Here is an 18000-nt window from a genome sequence, read left to right as displayed (position 1 = left end):
GCCTGGCTGTCCCACCGTTCGCCTACACAAGGCGCTTGCATTAAGTAGGGTGAAAAATAGCAAAGGTCAGGAGCCGGCAAACCCGTGGGCCACAGGGGGAGCGTCTTGGGCCTGGTCACGGTTCCTACAGGATTTTTTTTAAACCTCTGAAACTCTAAGACTTTCAGTAGGTAATTATTTTTTATCTACCAGTTTTGTTTGAGCGGCAGTTTACGGGGTGTACGGGCATCTCGCTAGCTCCTGGAGGTCCGTGTCTTTGTTCATGGTGTGTGCTGCTGTTCTGTGGTGAATTTTAATCTGGAAACCCACCCAATTAACAGTTTCTGCAGGGAGGCATGTGCAGTTATTGTGGCGATGGGGCCATTCACACCACCTCGCCGTCACCCTGCTAGCGGGGAGATGGGGACGGCGAGGGAAGGATTCTGATTCCTCCTCGCTTTAATCATCCCGGCTTCCCGTGTTCGCCAGACGAGGCCCTATTCTTCCCACAACAAAAAAGCTGTGCCTGGAAATGAGCCCTCATTTACATCCTCAGCCATCAGCCTGCTCGGGCGAGGAGGGAGCCCCGTGATCTGCCATGGGACGCTGCAGCCATCCACCGCAGCCATCCACCGCAGCGATCCTCCTCTACCTTTTGCCGTGTGTGTAAGCCGGTAGTTTCATGGCTCCCTAATTCCGCCCCAGCCTGCCCGGCCGTGGCACGGCATGCCCAGCAGCGAGCGCGGCCGTTGCTGCTGACCCGGGGGTCCCCCAGCGCCCACGATTTATGGCACTGCTGGTGGGAGCAGGGGGAGGGCCAGGAGTTAAGCTGAGGCTGAGCTAAACCCTGCAGATAGAGGACTCTTCTGTCCGAGGCTAATCCCCTGGCCCCCTCCCAGCGTTTATCAGATAGCTGAAGGTAGAGATTATGCAATTGGTGACTACAAAGTCATGTTTAGCTGCCTCCCTTCAGCGAGATGCTCAGATAGCCCCAGTCCTGATCTGTAGCAGCATTCCTCTGCCGTCTTCATTAAGCACATACCTGAGGTTGTCCGTCCTGTAAAACTGGGAACGTTTTTGTGTGGTGATGACACCATGAACGGTTCTTTAGTTAAAGTTTGCGTTTCCTTCATTCATTCCTTTATCTTAAGGTTTTATAACAAGTGCGGTGACATTCGCAGAGAAGTGCAAATTTGCATGCTGTGCATTAGCAAACCTTTTAAAGATGAATACAGATGGGTCAGATTTTTACTTGGCTTGTGTAACTGAAAACTGGTTTAATTTCTGATCCTAATACATTTGGCTCATTTTTTTTCTATTGCGTTCACATGTTCTCCGATAGCAAGAACCTACACACTGGTTTGTCAGGTTGCTTAGGCTTTATCGAGATTGGAGAGGACTTCACTGTGACTGCTACCTCCTGCCGCTCCAAAAATCCTGTGGATAAAACCACCTTTGTCTCGGAAAACTCCCTGGTCAAATCTAAGCGAGGAAAACCAGGCTCGGTGTTGTCATGCTGAAGTGAGTTTGAACCAGCTCATCTTCACAAGCCGGTGCCATCCTACGGTTGGGGATTTTCAGAGTCTGTGTCATTTCACCGAGTGACACAAAAGGGGAACAACGGGGTGTGGGTAGCACACCAGGCACAATGCAGATTTGTGTAGTTGTGAGTCTGCCCGGTCTGAGCTCTCTCCTTAGCTCCCTGGGTGGGTCGGTGGGCGCAGGCAGCTGCCGTGCCCCGCTCCATCTCCTGCGTAAGGCAAGGGTTCAGCCCCTGCCCGCTCCCGGCGCTGTGCCTGCCTTCTTCCTCCCTTCCTGCTCTGGCTGTGCCATCTTTTTTAGAGTAATCGTGCCGGATGGTTTCTCAGTTTTGAGTTTGTGCTCTTTTCCTTCTTCTTGCTCTTCAAGGTTTTTTTATTCTTTCTGTCCCTTATACTGTCTCCTTGTTTTTCTGACCTGGTCTGTCTGTTTCCCTTCTCTTACTGCCCTCTCCCCACCTCCCGTTATTCATCTTCTCAACCACTTTCCTTTACCCCTCAAGACCCATCATCTCTGACACCGCGTGACCCTCTGCCGCCCACGCCGGAGCATCGCTGTAATTCCCTCGTCACCTGGGCAAGTTGCCGTTGTGGCTGCTCAGGTGCTGTCTGGAAGGAGCCTTTGTCCCGGCTGAGGTGTAAGGGTGCCATGTGGGTCACTCTCTTCTGCTCCTGTCACCTGGACGCACCTAAAGGAGCCCTGGCCCTCGAGTGCCTTCGCTCTGCAGCTCGCGGCCATCTCGGAAGAAGAGAAAAGCAGCTCTGGCTGCTGTCCTCCCCAGCTCCACTGGCAAGGTCCAAAATGCCACATGGTCTGGGCTATCCCACCTTCCCCTTCCCACAGGACAACCCTGACTGCTTTGTGGTGTCTTCCCCAGGCACTGCCACATACTCCTGATTTCCCCATTAATTTGACTGTAGCTATCACATGAGCTCCTGCAGCAAAGTTTCTCCTCTGAGTTTTCAACGGTTAGGCCGTCGAGGAATAACTTCCTACGCAGCACAGCCTGCATCTGCAGGGCAGGTCCTGGAAAGCATATGCACTTCTTGTGTCTCCTAAGCAGCTTGTCTTTAACTAAACATGATTAAATATATGTATCACACAAACTCCAGAGAGAAAGGACTGAGGCACTGAAGCTAAACTCCGGGTACCCAAGGGTTGTGTGGAGAACCACGTGCAGCACCCATCCCTGGGGAGCTGCAGAAAACCGTTGTCACCTCCCGGTTCCCGCTTTAGCTGTGGGTGTTCTGCCCATTGGAACTTGCACGGTCACGCGTTCAAGCCAAGAAATACCGGAAATAATCTGGTTTAACCAGCATCCCTATGAAATGTGCGACTGAGTGAAAGACAGAAGTGTGGTTCCTCGAGTCCTGTTGCTCCAAACCAAAGCAATGCCCTTTCTGTTCCTTGGTGCCTCTGCCTTGCTTGGCCAGGGTGATCTAGTCGTCCAGGTAATGATTATTTGACATTTGGGAAAGCAACCCCATAAAGTGTACTGCAGATTTGTGTGTACCCCTGAACGCACTTGAATAGTGCCCATCTTCAAAGTGCAGCTCTGTTTGCAACTATCAGGATATTAATAGGTTACAACACTGGGGCAGGGAAAGCAGATAGGCCTGGTGTGCGAGGGGTTAAGCTGTTTGGCTGTGCTAAACATCTGCTACAGGAAAAGCTTCTGGTGCAACTTGCTGGCATTATCTTAAGCGTAGCTGAGTGTTACTGTGAAGCAAGGTTTAGGCCTCCCTATACAGATGCAAGGTAATGAGGATCCATCTTCATTAACTACCTGGGTCTCTTCAGCCATCATTTACTTTTTCCTTTCCATTTGACATCACCTCTATGGAGATCACTGCCTGCTCACAGGTTCTCGCTGAGCAGTGCATCATCCCTGCTCTGTCTCAGAGGTGATGTTAGTGTCTTAAAATATGAAATTTAATGTGACAGCTCCTGTTGCTGCGAGTCCTGCAATTTACATTTTTAGCCGTCCAAAGGCCTTCCAAAGATTTGGAAAAGGAACAGTAAAGGCACGTCATTGTGGCTTAACCATAACGTAATTCACTTGGGTTCTGGGTGGTGACTTGTGCTGGTGCTGCTGGAGCCGCGGGAGGGAGCGAGGAGGTGAGCGGGTCCCTCTGCCTGCCCCCGGGAATACGCAAGGTGTGACAGTATTTCACGTTCATTGGTGTCTGCCAGGCACAGTGTTTGTATTGGCACACCCTGGTCTGTGCAGTTGAGGCAGGGCACTTCTGACCCTTTTTCCCCTCAAGGTTCCCGTTCCTCTCTGCTAACAGCAGCACAAAGTTTGATGGAGGCTGCCAGGGAGTGTCGCACTCTCGCCCCAGCTCCAAGGGTCCTGTCCCGGTGCTGGGAAGGTGAAAGACAGAGCCTCCCCTTGCAGCCATGTGCTGCTGCTCTCCAGTGCTGTGCAATGGATCCGCACAAGCCTGACAACCGGCTGCCTCTGTCAAACCTGACCTTATAGAAACTCAGGGGTTTTCCTACTGCGTGCCCACTGGGCACCAAGTGGAGCGTTCAGAGAAAAACCCGAAAACTGGGAATAAACTTCAGGGGCAGTGCAGTGTGCTAAGGGAATACATAAGATAGTGCCAGGGAAGCTGCTCGGGGACTCGTTTGGCCTCCGGGTGATGGGTTTGACCTCCTGCCTGTGGCAGGAGGAGACCCCGTTTTGTGGCAGAGGCAGGCACTGCACCGATGTGGCCTCTTACGGCTGTAACGTGCTCCTCGCGATCAAAACGGCGCTTCATTTCCCAAACTACTTCCATTTCTGACAAATTGTGTGACTAAGGGCATTTCTAAGAGGCTGGGTTTTAAGCAAACACGGGTTTTACTTTTCTTCATTCTTCTTGCCACTGTTGAGAATTTCTGGACTTGATTTCCTATGAATATGTTGAATTGAAATGACTTTATTGGCGGTTGTGGAACTGGCTTTGTGGCAGGCCTGTGAAGCTCCAGAGCTGGAGGCAAACCCCTCTGCCCACCTTGCTCTGCTGACCGAGTAAAGGCAGTGAGGAGCCTTGTGCCGGCAGCACCTCTGGGCTGTGCCGGGCCGCTGAGACCGGCGTTTCTGGGTGAGTGCCTCTGCTGCGCTCTGTCTGGGCAGTCCACGGGGCACCGAAACTTTCCCAGTCCCCTCAGGAGAGTTTCTCATCGCTCAGTGAAGCCGTTTTGTTGACCACAAAGCCTTTCCTCTTCTCTTGCAGATGAGCGGGTGGATCAGCGAACCTGCCTGATCTGCGGGGACAGAGCTACGGGGCTGCACTATGGGATCATCTCCTGCGAGGGCTGCAAGGGGTTCTTCAAAAGGAGCATCTGCAACAAGCGGGTTTACAGATGCAGTCGAGACAAGAACTGCGTCATGTCACGCAAACAGCGCAACAGATGCCAGTACTGCCGGCTGCTCAAATGCCTCCAGATGGGGATGAACCGAAAAGGTAAAGAAAACTGGGCTTTTTACGGGTGAAGGCACAGGTTGGGGCCAGTGTTAGCAATGCATGCTGCCTTTCCTCAGCTGCCATTTTGTATTGCAGTTCTGCCTCTCAAATTCTTGACAAGAAAAAGTGAAGCTTCAGCAAAATTATGCATGGATAAAAAATTCTTCCTGAACTACTTCATTACTGTACTGGAGGAAAAATCTGTATGAATTGAAAGCACACATAAGTATTTGGAGAGCTGATTGTTGTGATCCCTTTTTTCAGGGAAGGTAACAGTTTGTTACTGTCCTTCCCGGTGGATCTGTCCTTGCATTTATCCTGAGCGAGGTGGTCACTATTTCTGTGCTTTGATATACTAATGTAGCAAAAATGAATGCATTTAAATAGGCTATTTAAGTCCCAAGAGATCCGAGTCAGACTTTACCTGTTCATTGTTGTGGGAGCTTAGACCTGCAGTTGCTGCCCAGTGATAAGGTGTGAGGGTCTTCGCCTACTGCCTGTCTCTGGTTGACGACGCACAGCTCCCAGCAGCGGCGTGTGGAGCTGGGGAATGTCGAAGGTGGTTTTGCCAGGTACGAGGTCACCGAGGAGACAAGTGTGATCTGGAGAAGGAGCTGTGCTGGGTTAGGGACAGCAACCCCCTAGTCCCCATGTGTGCAGAGGTGATGAATGCTACGGTATCATCTTCAGGATGGAAAATCTTAAGTAGCTCAGAAGTTAATAATGAAAAATAGGCTGGGATTTATTTCAGTGTCACGTCTCGACTCTTCAGTCTTTTGACTTTTTAATCTCTGGAAATGTTGTTGCCCATTACAAGCAGAGATTTCTTGTTTAATGGCAACAGGCAGGAGTCTGAGCAGCAGCGGGTGCTGCTGTAGCACGGGGGCTGCTGCGCTCCCTCCGGACGCGCAGGTGGGACGGTGGGAGGGACCCCTTCCTGGCTCCCAAACAGAAGTGTCATCTCATGTTTTTTAAATGTAGCTATTGATGCCTTTAGTGTCATCGTTCACATGAAAGCCGCCTGTCAAAAGCACTAAAACTTTCATAAATTTACTGCAAATCCAGCAGGATCTTCCTTAGAAAATGTATCTTGGGGCTGAGATGGAAAGCTTATCTCCTGACTGCTTTGATTACAAATTATCTTGGGGGGGTTTATTTGGTGGGGAAGGCAAGCTGGTTCCCGGTAGTCTTTGACCCGACGAGCGCAGTTCGGGGTGACCAGAAGCGCTGGCCGGGTGCGTTTTTGTTTTCGGCGCCTGCAGCGCGAACTGCTCAGCGCTTACCGCCGGGATCTCATAACCCGGGGCGCGCTGTTTCCATTTCCCCGAGCGCTCTCCTCCGCCTCCGCGTGGTTGTCCGAGCCCGGCGGGGCACCCAGCCCCGTGGAAGTGCCCGGCTCTCTCCCCACCCGCTGCCGGGCGGCTTCTCCCGGCGACCCGTGTCCCGCCCGCCCGCGGGCGCTGGCCGCGCTGGCGTTGCCGGTGCCGGCAGCGCGACGCTCCGGTGGCGGCGGGCGGCGGGCGCGGCTCACCCGCGGGGGCGGAGCGCCACCTGCCGGCCCGCCGACCGACCGACCGACCGCCGACCGACCGCCGACCGACTGACTGACCGACTGACCACCGACCGACCGACCGCCGACCGACCGACCACTGACTGACCGACTGACCGCCGACCGACCGACCGACCGACCGCCGACCGACTGACTGACCGACTGACCACCGACCGACCGACCGCCGACCGACCGACCACTGACTGACCGACTGACCACCGACCGACCGACCGCCGACCGACCGACCACTGACTGACCGACTGACCGCCGACCGACCGACCACTGACCGACCGACCACTGACTGACCGACTGACCGCCGACCGACCGACCACTGACCGACCGACCACTGACTGACCGACTGACCGACCACCAACCGACTGGCCAACTGACTGCCGACCGACCGACCGGCCGACTGCCGACCGGCCGACCGCCGCTCCTTCTCCCCCCAACAACCGCCCCGGCTTCGGCTCCGCGGAGCACGCGGCTGTCCGCAGGCAGCGACCCAGGGGCGCGGGCGGTTAAGGAGCATTGTGCTTCCCGCCAGGGTGCCCAAATTATTACGTGATTGAGTCGCAAAGTTACTTCATACCGGAGTCTAAGTACGGTTATTTTTGAATTCAGGTAAGGCACAGAGCTCAGCATGGGAAGGGGAACCAGCTTTGAGGAGACTGACTGTCGTGCAGCCCTGTACAGCTCTTCTGGGGAGTGCATCTGTGCTTTGGAACCATACAGGTTCCCTCAAGCCTTTTTTGATGGACCACCAGCAAAAACATTACGACGTCTTGTTGCAGATCTTGGCTAGGTTACGCAACTGGCAAGACTTCCAAAAATCCCGTTTAAGAGAAACATCTTGAATCTACAGTGATCTGGGAGATGGGGGAGCTCCATATCTGCGCTGCAAGCAGCAGGGAATAGTGCTGGTCCGCGAAGGCTGAGCTCTGCAGCAGAACGTGTGTTTGTCCCTGCTGATACCCAAGTCAAGCATCGAAGCAGATACCAGGTGGTGCCGAGCACCTCCCGGGGGCTGGGCGGGGGGTTCTTCCGTTTAAGCTAGGAAGGGTTGTAAGAATTTACAAAAATAAACAAAGTCAGTTTGCATCCTGTAAGTCTTGCTCTCGGGTGCTATGTCTGCAGGGTCCAGCAAGGCAGTCCACAAAGCATCGAACCACTGGCCAGTGGAGAACTGCTGGAGCGATGGTGACTGCATCAAGAGTAATGGGGTTCGTTTAACCTCCAGTTGTTGAAAATATCAGCAGTCGTAAAGATAACATGCATGAGCTTGGGTAATGCCTTGGATAGAGCTCTGGTTTAAATGGCACCCACTGCTGCAAGGACCTGCGCAGCCAAACTACAAACTCCTCTTAGTACAGAGGGGTTAAAGGTTTTACCAGGTTTGAGTGGCGAGTGCAAGAGTTCCTGCAAAGTGTTGCCCTCAGCAGTGGCTGGCAACCATTGCCAATTTGAAAGGCAGCTCATCAAACCAGTTCAGCAGGGAGGGCAGCTCTGCTGGGGTGACGGGAGCTGGAGCACAGAGTAAAGACCAGCCTGGTGATGACCAGCGTTGTCTCCGTGGTTAAGAACTGTAAACTCTGCAGAGACAGATTTTCCAAGGCGTTCAATAAAATGATGTGGACATAGAAAAGGAAGATGTAAGCTAATGTCTGCTATAATTACACTTTGAAATCAAAACACCAAGACAATTTATGTCCATGGCTTGTAATGGAATTAGCCGAGAAGCCTTTGGAGTCACAATTAGCAATAAAATATCTTGGAAAACTAGAGAAGTTCCCCCAAAATTGGAAAACTCTTACTGTAGTTCCATTAAGTTAAAAAAACCTAAAGGGAGTAGCAGAGAGCTTAGTTTTACATCAGTCACATTTTTTTAATAAGAAATTAATGTTTTTTGGAAGGAGCTTTCATAGAAAATAAACAGCCTTGTTTGTTAAAATGAGCTTATTATCTTGCTATATCTTAAGAGATTTGTGTGATGTAGAAGGTAACCGTAATTGTTTTATATCCTGTGTTTGTGGTTTCTCCAGTGTGCTTAAATGAATGCTATCTGGCATTTTAAATAAAAATACTTGCTCTTCTGTGGAGGTGATAGAGTTTGCGTTAGAAGGATTAAAACTGTAATTGCTGATTTCGTAACGTGGTGTTGTAAGGTGCCACAGGGATCGCTGTGCTGCTGGTCACGGACTGCCGGAGTTGTAAATCATCAGGACACTTTTGTGTAGTGATTTGCATTGCTTGACTCGGTGGTTTTGATTCAGGAAAACGCAGTTTAGGTCCAAGTGCAGGGTGTGCGTAGCTCTGCCTCGCTACAATTGCCTTAGCTGAACGTGCGTCTGTAATCCCTGAGTTGCAAGTGCAGCACCGAGGCAGATGAGGATGATTTGAGTTGAGGATGTTTAAAATCAAGCAGCAGCATGCCTTTTCTGGTACAGAAATTTTTCCTTAAATATTGTGTCATTTTCTGCTTCGGGAGGGCCCCCTGCAGCCCCGTGTGCCAAGCAGGGTGAGGCCGGCCGGCAGCAGCAAGGTCACCGCGCAGCTGGGGAGAGCCTCCTGCCAAGTCTGGCCAGGTCGCGGTGGGAAAGAGATTGGGACCTGATAAACAGGGGGACCCGGGCCGGGAGAGGAGGTGCACGAGGAGCAGCGTTGGTCGTCGAATGCTGACGGCTTCTGCAGAGCTGCTCTGCCGACAAAGAGAAAAGCAAAGGGAGGAGGAAGGTAGAGAAGCAGCTCCAGGATAATCCCCTTAATTGGACTTCACTGAAGCTCCCTGGAAATTGTTTAAAGAGCCTTAAAAACGCAGCTGCTGCATTGAGAAACTAGGCTGCCCTTCTGAAATGAAACTGCATAGCTCGGTCTAGTAACTTGAATTTTAAACAACAGCTTTGCATGCAACTGGCTGGGTAAAACATCTCCCCTCCATTTTCCGTGATAGCTGTAGGAGATCTGACCGTCTGAAGTGACAGCGGTGTTACTAGTTACCAGTGAAGTGCTTTATCTCTGTGTTGTCGGTAGCGCTGCTTGGTGTCTCTCCAGGTGGAATCTGGCTCGCAGTGGTTCACAGGGCTGTGGGCAGTGGAGTTAGAAACACCAGCGTTTGCATTTCATTTTCTAGCAGTTGTGGGTATTCATTGCATTATTTCTGGAGGTGAAGTAGGTTTGCTTTCTGTGTGCCATCTCTCAAATTATGCTGGAAGTAACTGTGATAAAGGATTGCTATTCCTTCGTTACCTGTCACTCAAGGATCACATGAAGAAATACTAAACTCCCTGAGTAATGCTTGTAGCCCCATCGATGCGTTTATACCCTTTGGGGTGGGGATCATGGTGTGTGCTGCTTGAGCTCTCCAGTGCCCTGGAAGGCACTGGAGGTTTCTGTGCTTTGGTGAACAAAATGAATCTTTTAAGATAACAAAGATTTTTTTCAAAATAGTAGATACCTTCTTATGTATTTCTGGAATACTGAACAGTAGTGTTCCTCACCAAGGTTTGGTTTGTTCTCTTTCAGCAATCAGAGAGGATGGCATGCCCGGAGGCAGAAACAAAAGCATCGGACCTGTCCAGGTGAGCATGTCCGACCGTTTCTCCACAGTTCCCTTCAGCTTTTGCTCCCTTGGCCTCGGCACACAGCTCCTCTCGCAGCGGTGGGCTCAGACCGCGGCAGCAGCTCGGCATGGGATGGGGCTGGGGTTTGTTTGACTGAGCCTTTCTCGGCCCTGCCTCTGCCTTCTGCTGGCGTAGCAGGGTTTTGACTCTCCACAAGTGTTGAATTACGTCATGAACTGTAGATTTGTAAATAAAGTTCGGTGCTTGCTTGTTCCCGGAGGGGACATGGCGCAGTCCCAGGGTGCCTATGTGAATTCATGGGCAGTCTTGCAGCGCTCTGTCCTTTGTGAGCCGCACAAGGACGTCCGTCCCTCCGCAGCTCCCAGTAAATCTCACAGGCTGCCTGCTGCAATTCCTTCAGTTGTTGCAAGCGGGGCACCCAGTAAATGTCTCGCTGATTGATGGTGCAGCTTGTCTGGAGATGTCTTGTAAAGCGCGAGGTAATTCAGCACAACAGCTTGTACTGCACGCGTGAGAAATGATGGCCATTTCCAGCTCGCTTCTAGAAAAGAGGTCTTTTAAAAGTTTACTATTTATTTTAATAAAATAAAAATAACACTGAAAGCATTTTCTTTGACTCTCTGTGCCTATGAAGAGACTACTTGCCCCAGTCCAGAACCAAACCATGAGAAGCCAGGCAACCAGATGCCCTGCTTGCTCAGTAAGGTCCTCCATAGCAAACCGAGAAAAGGGCAAGAATTGGACAGTGCGGCCATGCCTGTGGTCAGCATCAGAGAGCGCCTAGCTCAAACAATAAAATCTCTTAGTAATGATAGAACATTTTCTGCTGTTTGCAAACTTCATATTTGTAACAGCATTAGTTACTGATTCTTAAAGCCTGTGGGGGTCTATCGAAGAAGAACAAACATTTAATTTCTGGCCAGATAACAACTTTTTCTGCCTCTCTGAGCAATGTAGCTGTAGTAAAACAGCAGGCGTTGCTAGCCAGAGTGGGCCCTTGCTCATCTGAGACTTGCGTGATCGGTCAGTGTTGGACCGTAGGTCATGCCATCAACTCCATTTCCTGCACTGAGACTATTTAGCTATTGCACTCTTCAGGTGCTGTACCTGGGTAAGCTTACTGAGTTTTTCTGACACTTTTGCAAGACTGGAATAAACTGTCTAAGCAATGTTTGGCTCTTGAAAATGATGTTCAGAGTTCACTGCACTTTCTTGCAGCATGTTAACTCGAGGTCTTTCCGTATTTTGCAACAACCTCGCTAAGGGACATGCACAGAATTTAAAAAAAAGAGCCCAGAAACTTTTATGTTGCATTTTCCCCACTACTGATGCAACATTTCTCCAGGAACATACCCAGCTCTTTCTTGAAACTTTATACTTCAGTGAACTCAATTTTTTATTTTTTTCAAGTCTATTTTAACTTCATATATATTACTCTCTAATACTTGTTTTAAGTATTAGGTGCTTGATTATTTCTTTGGGTGCCACCTGGTTCTTACCTGGGGAAAAACAGTGAACAACAATTCCCTGTAAATGTTTTCCTGACTAATTTCATACGTGTCACCTTGCCTCTCTCAATTGCTTTATCAAACTGGAGCCTACCCCACCTTCTGTTTGCCTTTACCTCTGCCGAGTACTGAGTGATGTTCCCAATGAACTGGCCTCTATTACTCCCAGGTTTCTCACTGTGTGACAGTGGCTGATTTATGGCTCGTTGCTGTGTGTATTTGACATCGTCTTTTCATGTGTCCATTCCTGCCTGCTGTGTTATCGTCACTTGAATTGTACTGCAGGCACTGGAGGTCACCGCAATTAGCTGTAAATAGAATTTTTCATGTACTTCGTTAAGTTTAAAGGAAAGGTGTGATATCTACAGGAATGGTGAAGCATTTCTTCTGGTGCAGGATGGTTTCAGGTCTGTTGGATGTGGCTGTACAGTCAAGGTGTTCGCATACCGAGGCTCTGCCTTCTGTTCTCAACTGAAGTAACCATAACGGTCCTGTATTTGACAGATATCAGAGGAAGAGATTGAGAGAATTATGTCTGGGCAAGAATTTGAGGGAGAGGCAAACATGTCATGGAGCAACAACGGAGACAGTGACCATAGTTCCCCTGGAAATGGAGTTTCTGAGAGCAACCAGCCTTCACCTGTTTCTACTCCATCTTCAAGGTGGGAGTGACCCCTGGAAGAATTTCGTATTACAGTAATCTTGACTGTCTTTCCCTGAGTGATACTTTGGGTCAATGTAGGAAGAATACACTGTGAGTGCATCTTTGTGTAAACTGTGCATCCTGCAGATCCTTACATTTCTAATTGTGTTTTAAGAAGGACAGCCACTGGATTGAAAAAAATTGAACTGGGAGGTGGTCATGAGCAAATGAAAAAGAAGGCAATGTTGAGTTAAAATTACATTTAAAATATATCTCTTAATTTGTATTGATATTTTTTTCTGCAGATCATGGGAACTTGATTACCTTTCACTGCTCATTCTGCATAAGCTCTTTTTCTGCACTGTGCTCAGATTTTGAAAATAAATGACTCCAGTTAGGTTACTAATTGATTGTGTTATATTAATGTCAGTTACTGCATCAGGAATCGGAGTGCTAGCCTCCTGATGCAGCCTTTGATTGTAAACATGTCGAGAATCTCACACCTGCATTACATCTACTTTCAGTTGCATGTTAAGCTAGGAGATATTTGTATTCACTGGCTGCGTAAATACTTAATTTACAGTCCTAAATTTTGGCCGTTTAAGGAAGCTGGGATGGAAATGTTTTGTACAGTTGGGTTTCTGTTTTATTCTCCAAATGGCTGCTCAGCAGCAGTTCCCAGATCTCCATAAGGGTAACTAGTGCCGAGCCAGGCTCAACTAGTGAGGCAAGCGTAAGGTGTCTGGTCTGCACACTCTCAATTATTTCCAGAGTAGCGTTTAAATACAAAGGCATTTTCCGTTCTGATTTTTTCCTCCCTGTTTTTATTAACATTTCTGATGGAGCTGGATGCAACATTTTAGTGAATCAAGTGGAATTTTGGGGGTATATTAAAAAGCTTTTCCTTTTCCAGTAGGTCCGTGGAGCTGAATGGATTCGCTGCACTCAGGGATCAGTATATCGGGACGCCGGTGTCCACGCACTATCAGTACCTCCCGCACCTTTTTAGCTATTCTGCTCACTCGGCTCTGATGCCCCCCCAAACGCGCAGCCTGGACCCCCAGTCGCACAGTCTTATCAATCAGTTAGTGTCAGCGGAGGACCTGGAGCCGCTCGGCACACCGATGCTCATTGAGGACGGGTGAGTGCGTGCGGCGTGGGGCAAGAGGCTGCCCAGGGCTGCGTGTTCCGGGCTGTCCCTGCCTGCACACGCGGCTGCAGCTTGTGCCGCAGGGGCTGCTGACGGCGAGGGGGGTGGCTGGGTGCGTGCGTTCGCAGCCCGATCGGCTCGGGGAGCACGTCCCCTGGGAGAAGATGCAGCCATAGTGCAAGCAGCAAAGCGGACTCCGTCCGGTGGGTGGCCTGTGCCCTTGCCTGGGGCTGGAGCTGGCATGCACGGAGCTGGCTGGGGTCCAGGCTACATGGCCAGGCTAGGCCTGCACGGGAGCGGGTTCGATGGGTTTCAGCCCTGAGACTGCATTAACTATACAAAAGGCCCAGTAATAAGCATGGAATTAAGCTGGAAAAATACACAAGTGGAAAAAAGCTGGGTAGTCCCTCTGTTGGCAAGAGCTGCAGGGCTGTCTCTGAGGCTGAGCTGCCCCATGCCCAGCAGGCTGGGTGCTGGCTGGGTGGGTGACCCCAGGGGCTTTGGGGGGGGCTCCTCTTGCAGCCCCTGGCCAGGCAGGCTGGGTGCTGGCCATCACGGCTCCCCCCGCCAGGTGACACTCAGGGTACCAGCACATTTGGTACTCGAACACGAATTCCTGTGGCATTTGCCTTGATTTTCAAGTGCCTTGTCAGATGATGTCATTCAATGTTGCTAATTGTATTTATGCCTTCATATTAACTGTGCCTGCAGGTATAAAGTGACTCAGGCAGAGCTGTTTGCGTTGTTGTGTCGTCTGGCGGATGAATTGCTTTTCAGGCAGATTGCTTGGATCAAGAAGCTGCCGTTCTTCTGCGAACTCTCCATCAAGGACTATACCTGCCTGCTCAGCTCTACATGGCAGGAGCTAATCCTGCTCTCCTCGCTGACTGTTTACAGCAAGCAGATCTTTGGTGACCTTGCAGACGTCACCTCCAAGTACTCTCCCTCTGACGACGAGCTGCACAGGTGAGATGTCGCGCTGAGCCCGTGGATAAGGGAGCAAGATCTAGAGATGGAGGAGCCGTTGGGAGAATGGCGGTCGGGTGCGTGTTTCTGGCCCTGTGACCAACTAACCACCTCTTCTGGGATGGGTCACCTCACCTGCTGCTCTTTTCCTTTTCTGTTTTTTAGGGGATGGTTGTTCCAGGCTTAGAAAGTACGCCATGGTTAGTTAGGGTTGAACCAAAACTTCCTTCTGCAGGGGAAGGTGCATAGTGCTGTATGGTGCTTTTTGAAGTTCCCATAGCAATGCTGTCATCCTCCAGCACAGCCCTACAAACCGTCTTTTTTAAGGGGAGAGTAAAACTAAGCAACACTTTGGGTAACCCTGAGATACAGGACGGAAGGTCCTATTTAAAAACCCTTTGGGCCAGTGGAAAGGTTGTTCACGAAGCTGGTTGTCTGTTTTATCAAAGTGTTCATTATTAATTGCTATTTCATTGTTTTGATTACATAAATTTAAAGATGTTGCAACTTAGCTCTTGTTTTTTCCATAGTACATGCTATCTGATGCTCTGAGGAACCTGCCTTTCATTTATCATTTTGGTCAGGGTGTTGTTTTTTGGTTTGGGTGTTTTGTTTTGTAGTCTTGGTGCCAGACAGATCCTCCTTTTGGTAGTAGACTCACAATCTCACAATTTTATAGCAGAATAGGTCGGATTTACGGAAACTGCTGCCCACCCTCCCTTTTAACATCTGTCCCGTTTGCGCTCTGCCCTTGCTAGACTTGGCGATTTTGCAAGAGTCACTGGGGTATCTACGCGTCCGATGAGCAGAGATTTAAAATACTGCTGCGGTCCTCAGCCATCACAGTATCTAATGGTTCCTTGAGGTTCCTTTGTGTGTCTGTTTCGACAACCAGAGGGGCTGGCTGGCTGAGGCCATGGCAGAGGCGAGTGGAGGAGCTGAGAGCTGGACCCAGGTGTCTCATTTCCTGGGGCAGGTTCCTCCGCGGTGCTGTTCCACCCGGCCATTCATCGTGCATCTGGTGCTGCTCCTGCAAGGAACAGTAAGGGTCATAGAAAACCACAATAACACTTGTTCTGCATTCAGCCGTCCTTTTGTTCCTGCTGTCCTGGTCAGAGCCTCAAAAGAGAAGTGTTTGTTTCATTTTGGGTTTGCGATAAATACAAGCGAGAGGTAAGAAAACAAGACAAAGGAGGAATCCTCGCCCTTCAGAAACCGGCAATTCAGAGCTGGTTGCCTCGAAAGTCCTTCAGAGAAGATCTGTGCACATGGATGAAAATAGGTGTTCTTGGGAGTGGAATGTTTCTGCAGTCTCTTCTTCTGATACAGCTCTTCAAGTATTGTTAATTGTCATTAGTAATGTGGGAAAACGCACACCAAAAAAGCCATTTAGCGGGAAGTTGCACAGATGAGGGGTCTCAGGTTGCATGGCTCCTTCTCGGTTGTCTTTATGGTAGTTCAGCCATAGCTTGACTGTCTGCTGGCGGTAGTGGGATAGGTCGTGGGTATCAGTCACCCTGTCCAATGCACTCGTGGAAACGCTCGTCCCTTTGGATTTGTAAGGGGCTCTTATGGAGAGGTGTCCGACTTGTGAGTTTCCTCGTAGAGCCCCTGTTTCTTTGCAGAGCTCTGGCATTGATCAGTAATCATTGCAAATCAAAGTTCATTAGATTGGTTGAAGAAATCTTGCTGAGCTGTGATAATCTGTCACTTTGAGGTTAATTTCTGTTCTTACTTAGCAAAACGACGGGAGCAACGCTAATGCTTAGGTAGGTAACAAATGAAGGCAGCCCCTGTGTTTTAATCACTTCTAACAACTGGCTAAATGTTCTGTTTGCCTGCTAGATCAAATGTTTTCTTTTATTGTGCTGTTTTTCTGAAGATGAATATGAAATGAATAGATTCCTGACCTCCCCCAGCACTCCTGATAGCGCTTCCCTTCCCCCTCCTCTCCAGCTGATCCCGATAACTCCCAGCCAGAAACTTGCCTGGTGTAAACTGTGAGGAAGAGTGTGTGGAGGAGTCAGTCCTCGAGAAGAAATAGGGCTGTGAAAAACAGAACAGCTTTGTTTGAAAGGGGGAGGAAAGTATGCACAGAAAAGTAAGACAGTTCAACTGCAGGAATGAGAGAAGAGCTCTCCTGGATTTATGAAGTGATGAGTGGCTGGTAAAAATGTGCATGCTCTAAAAACAATTAAACCCAACAGACGACTGAGTGGTCTTTGTGCTCATTAACTTCTTGAGCTTTGCAATCTTGCACCTGCAAGATTTTTAATGTCAGCTTGAGAGCAAGAAAACTTGTACAACTTTAGATTAGCCGACAAGGCTTTCATCACTTACAATATTACTTTCTTGAAGAAGTGACCTGGAGTTCAGATAGCTTGTTTTCACTTCTCTGAGGTCAAACTCCACCATGCATTTTACAAATAACTTTGAAGTAAACAAACACACATGCCAAAATAAGGTATTATTCAGTGAAAAAGGTTCTATTTTTGTTCTATTCAAAGATGGCTTTCTGGCTGTGCTCTTATTCTTTGTGCTGTACAATGCCAGAGTGCAGCTGAAGCATCCCTAAACACTTCTGCCGCACTTCTGAGCATTTTTGCAATATGTGGTTTCTTTGAAACCAGGGGTATTGCTGTGAGATGTGTTCCCGAGGGGCCATTGGCACGTGCGGGATGGTCCTGGACCATGTCTGTGTACACCGGCAGCCCTCCGTGACCTCCAGCTCCGCTTCTGCCTGTTGCTTATGCCATGGTTTTTGCATGGTGCACATGCGAGGCGTCGCTCCTGAAGAAGCAGCCTGGCACCCTCTTCAGCAGGAGGACCTCGTTCTGCACCCACAAAATCTACATCAGGCGATTTCCCAGGAGATTTTGGGGAGATTTACATTCCCTCTGCACCAGCGTGCCTTCTCCTGCCCATCTCTGTCGCTGGCTTCCCTTGGCGAGTGTGGATGCTCAGGAGAAATGCGCGGCTTGTTTTCAGCAAACGGCACAGATTCAGAAACAAGTGTGGCTGTACCTGGTGAGATACTCCAGGGCTGGTACGGATGGTGGATCCAGATCCCAGTGGAGGATCCCTGACAGTCCACACTAGCAGCAGTGCTTTTCTGGTTGAATCTTGATATGCATTTATGAAGTGCAGTGAATCCCGCATGTCCTCTTTGAGGGGGAAGGTTTAGAAGGAAAATGCATGTGTTCCTTAGACTGCACAATTCAACCTCAGACCATAGCCTGCAGTTTCACTCCCTTTAACATTGGTTATTTGTGGTTTCATGCATATTTTTATTTGTGAGAAGGATTCCAGCTTTCCTGCAGTATGTCTCACCCCAGAAGCTCTCAGCTGAAGAAAATTAACAAACCATAATGAACAGGCAATAAATACGGCTGTGTGGAAGTACAGTGAGTCACTCCTGGGAGTTTTTGGGAGGTGAGCTTCCTCACCTGTCTGTCAGATAAATGAAGTGTGTGCCACTGTTGTACATGGGTCAGGGTAATTCCTCAGTGTTTAAATCCAGGCAACTTCCAATGGCACTGTACAGGGGTGAGAAATTGGAGGCACTTTTGCTGTTGGAAATGCACTTTGTTCTGGGAGGCAGCGTCTCTGCAGCAGGGTCTGGGGTCTGTGTTCCTG

General features: G+C 49.6%; 1 protein-coding gene across 4 annotated transcripts in view; it reads left to right on the top strand.

Moving 5' to 3' along the window:
* Positions 1 to 18000, top strand: part of NR6A1 (nuclear receptor subfamily 6 group A member 1) — a 95370-nt gene that overhangs the window by 71129 nt on the left and 6241 nt on the right. For 3 of the 4 annotated variants that reach the window (XM_029999663.2, XM_029999665.2, XM_029999666.2), the window contains 5 exons: positions 4740 to 4970; positions 10039 to 10094; positions 12110 to 12267; positions 13162 to 13389; positions 14110 to 14364. In XM_029999663.2, coding sequence (XP_029855523.1) covers positions 4740 to 4970; positions 10039 to 10094; positions 12110 to 12267; positions 13162 to 13389; positions 14110 to 14364 — 928 coding nt within the window. The remainder of the gene's footprint in view (positions 1 to 4739; positions 4971 to 10038; positions 10095 to 12109; positions 12268 to 13161; positions 13390 to 14109; positions 14365 to 18000) is intronic. The other variant, XM_029999664.2, reaches the window with a different exon arrangement.

Source organism: Aquila chrysaetos, chromosome 24 (assembly GCF_900496995.4).
Source record: "Aquila chrysaetos chrysaetos chromosome 24, bAquChr1.4, whole genome shotgun sequence".
NCBI classification, from domain to species: domain Eukaryota; kingdom Metazoa; phylum Chordata; class Aves; order Accipitriformes; family Accipitridae; genus Aquila; species Aquila chrysaetos.
This window is presented reverse-complemented; position numbering and strand designations above follow the sequence as displayed.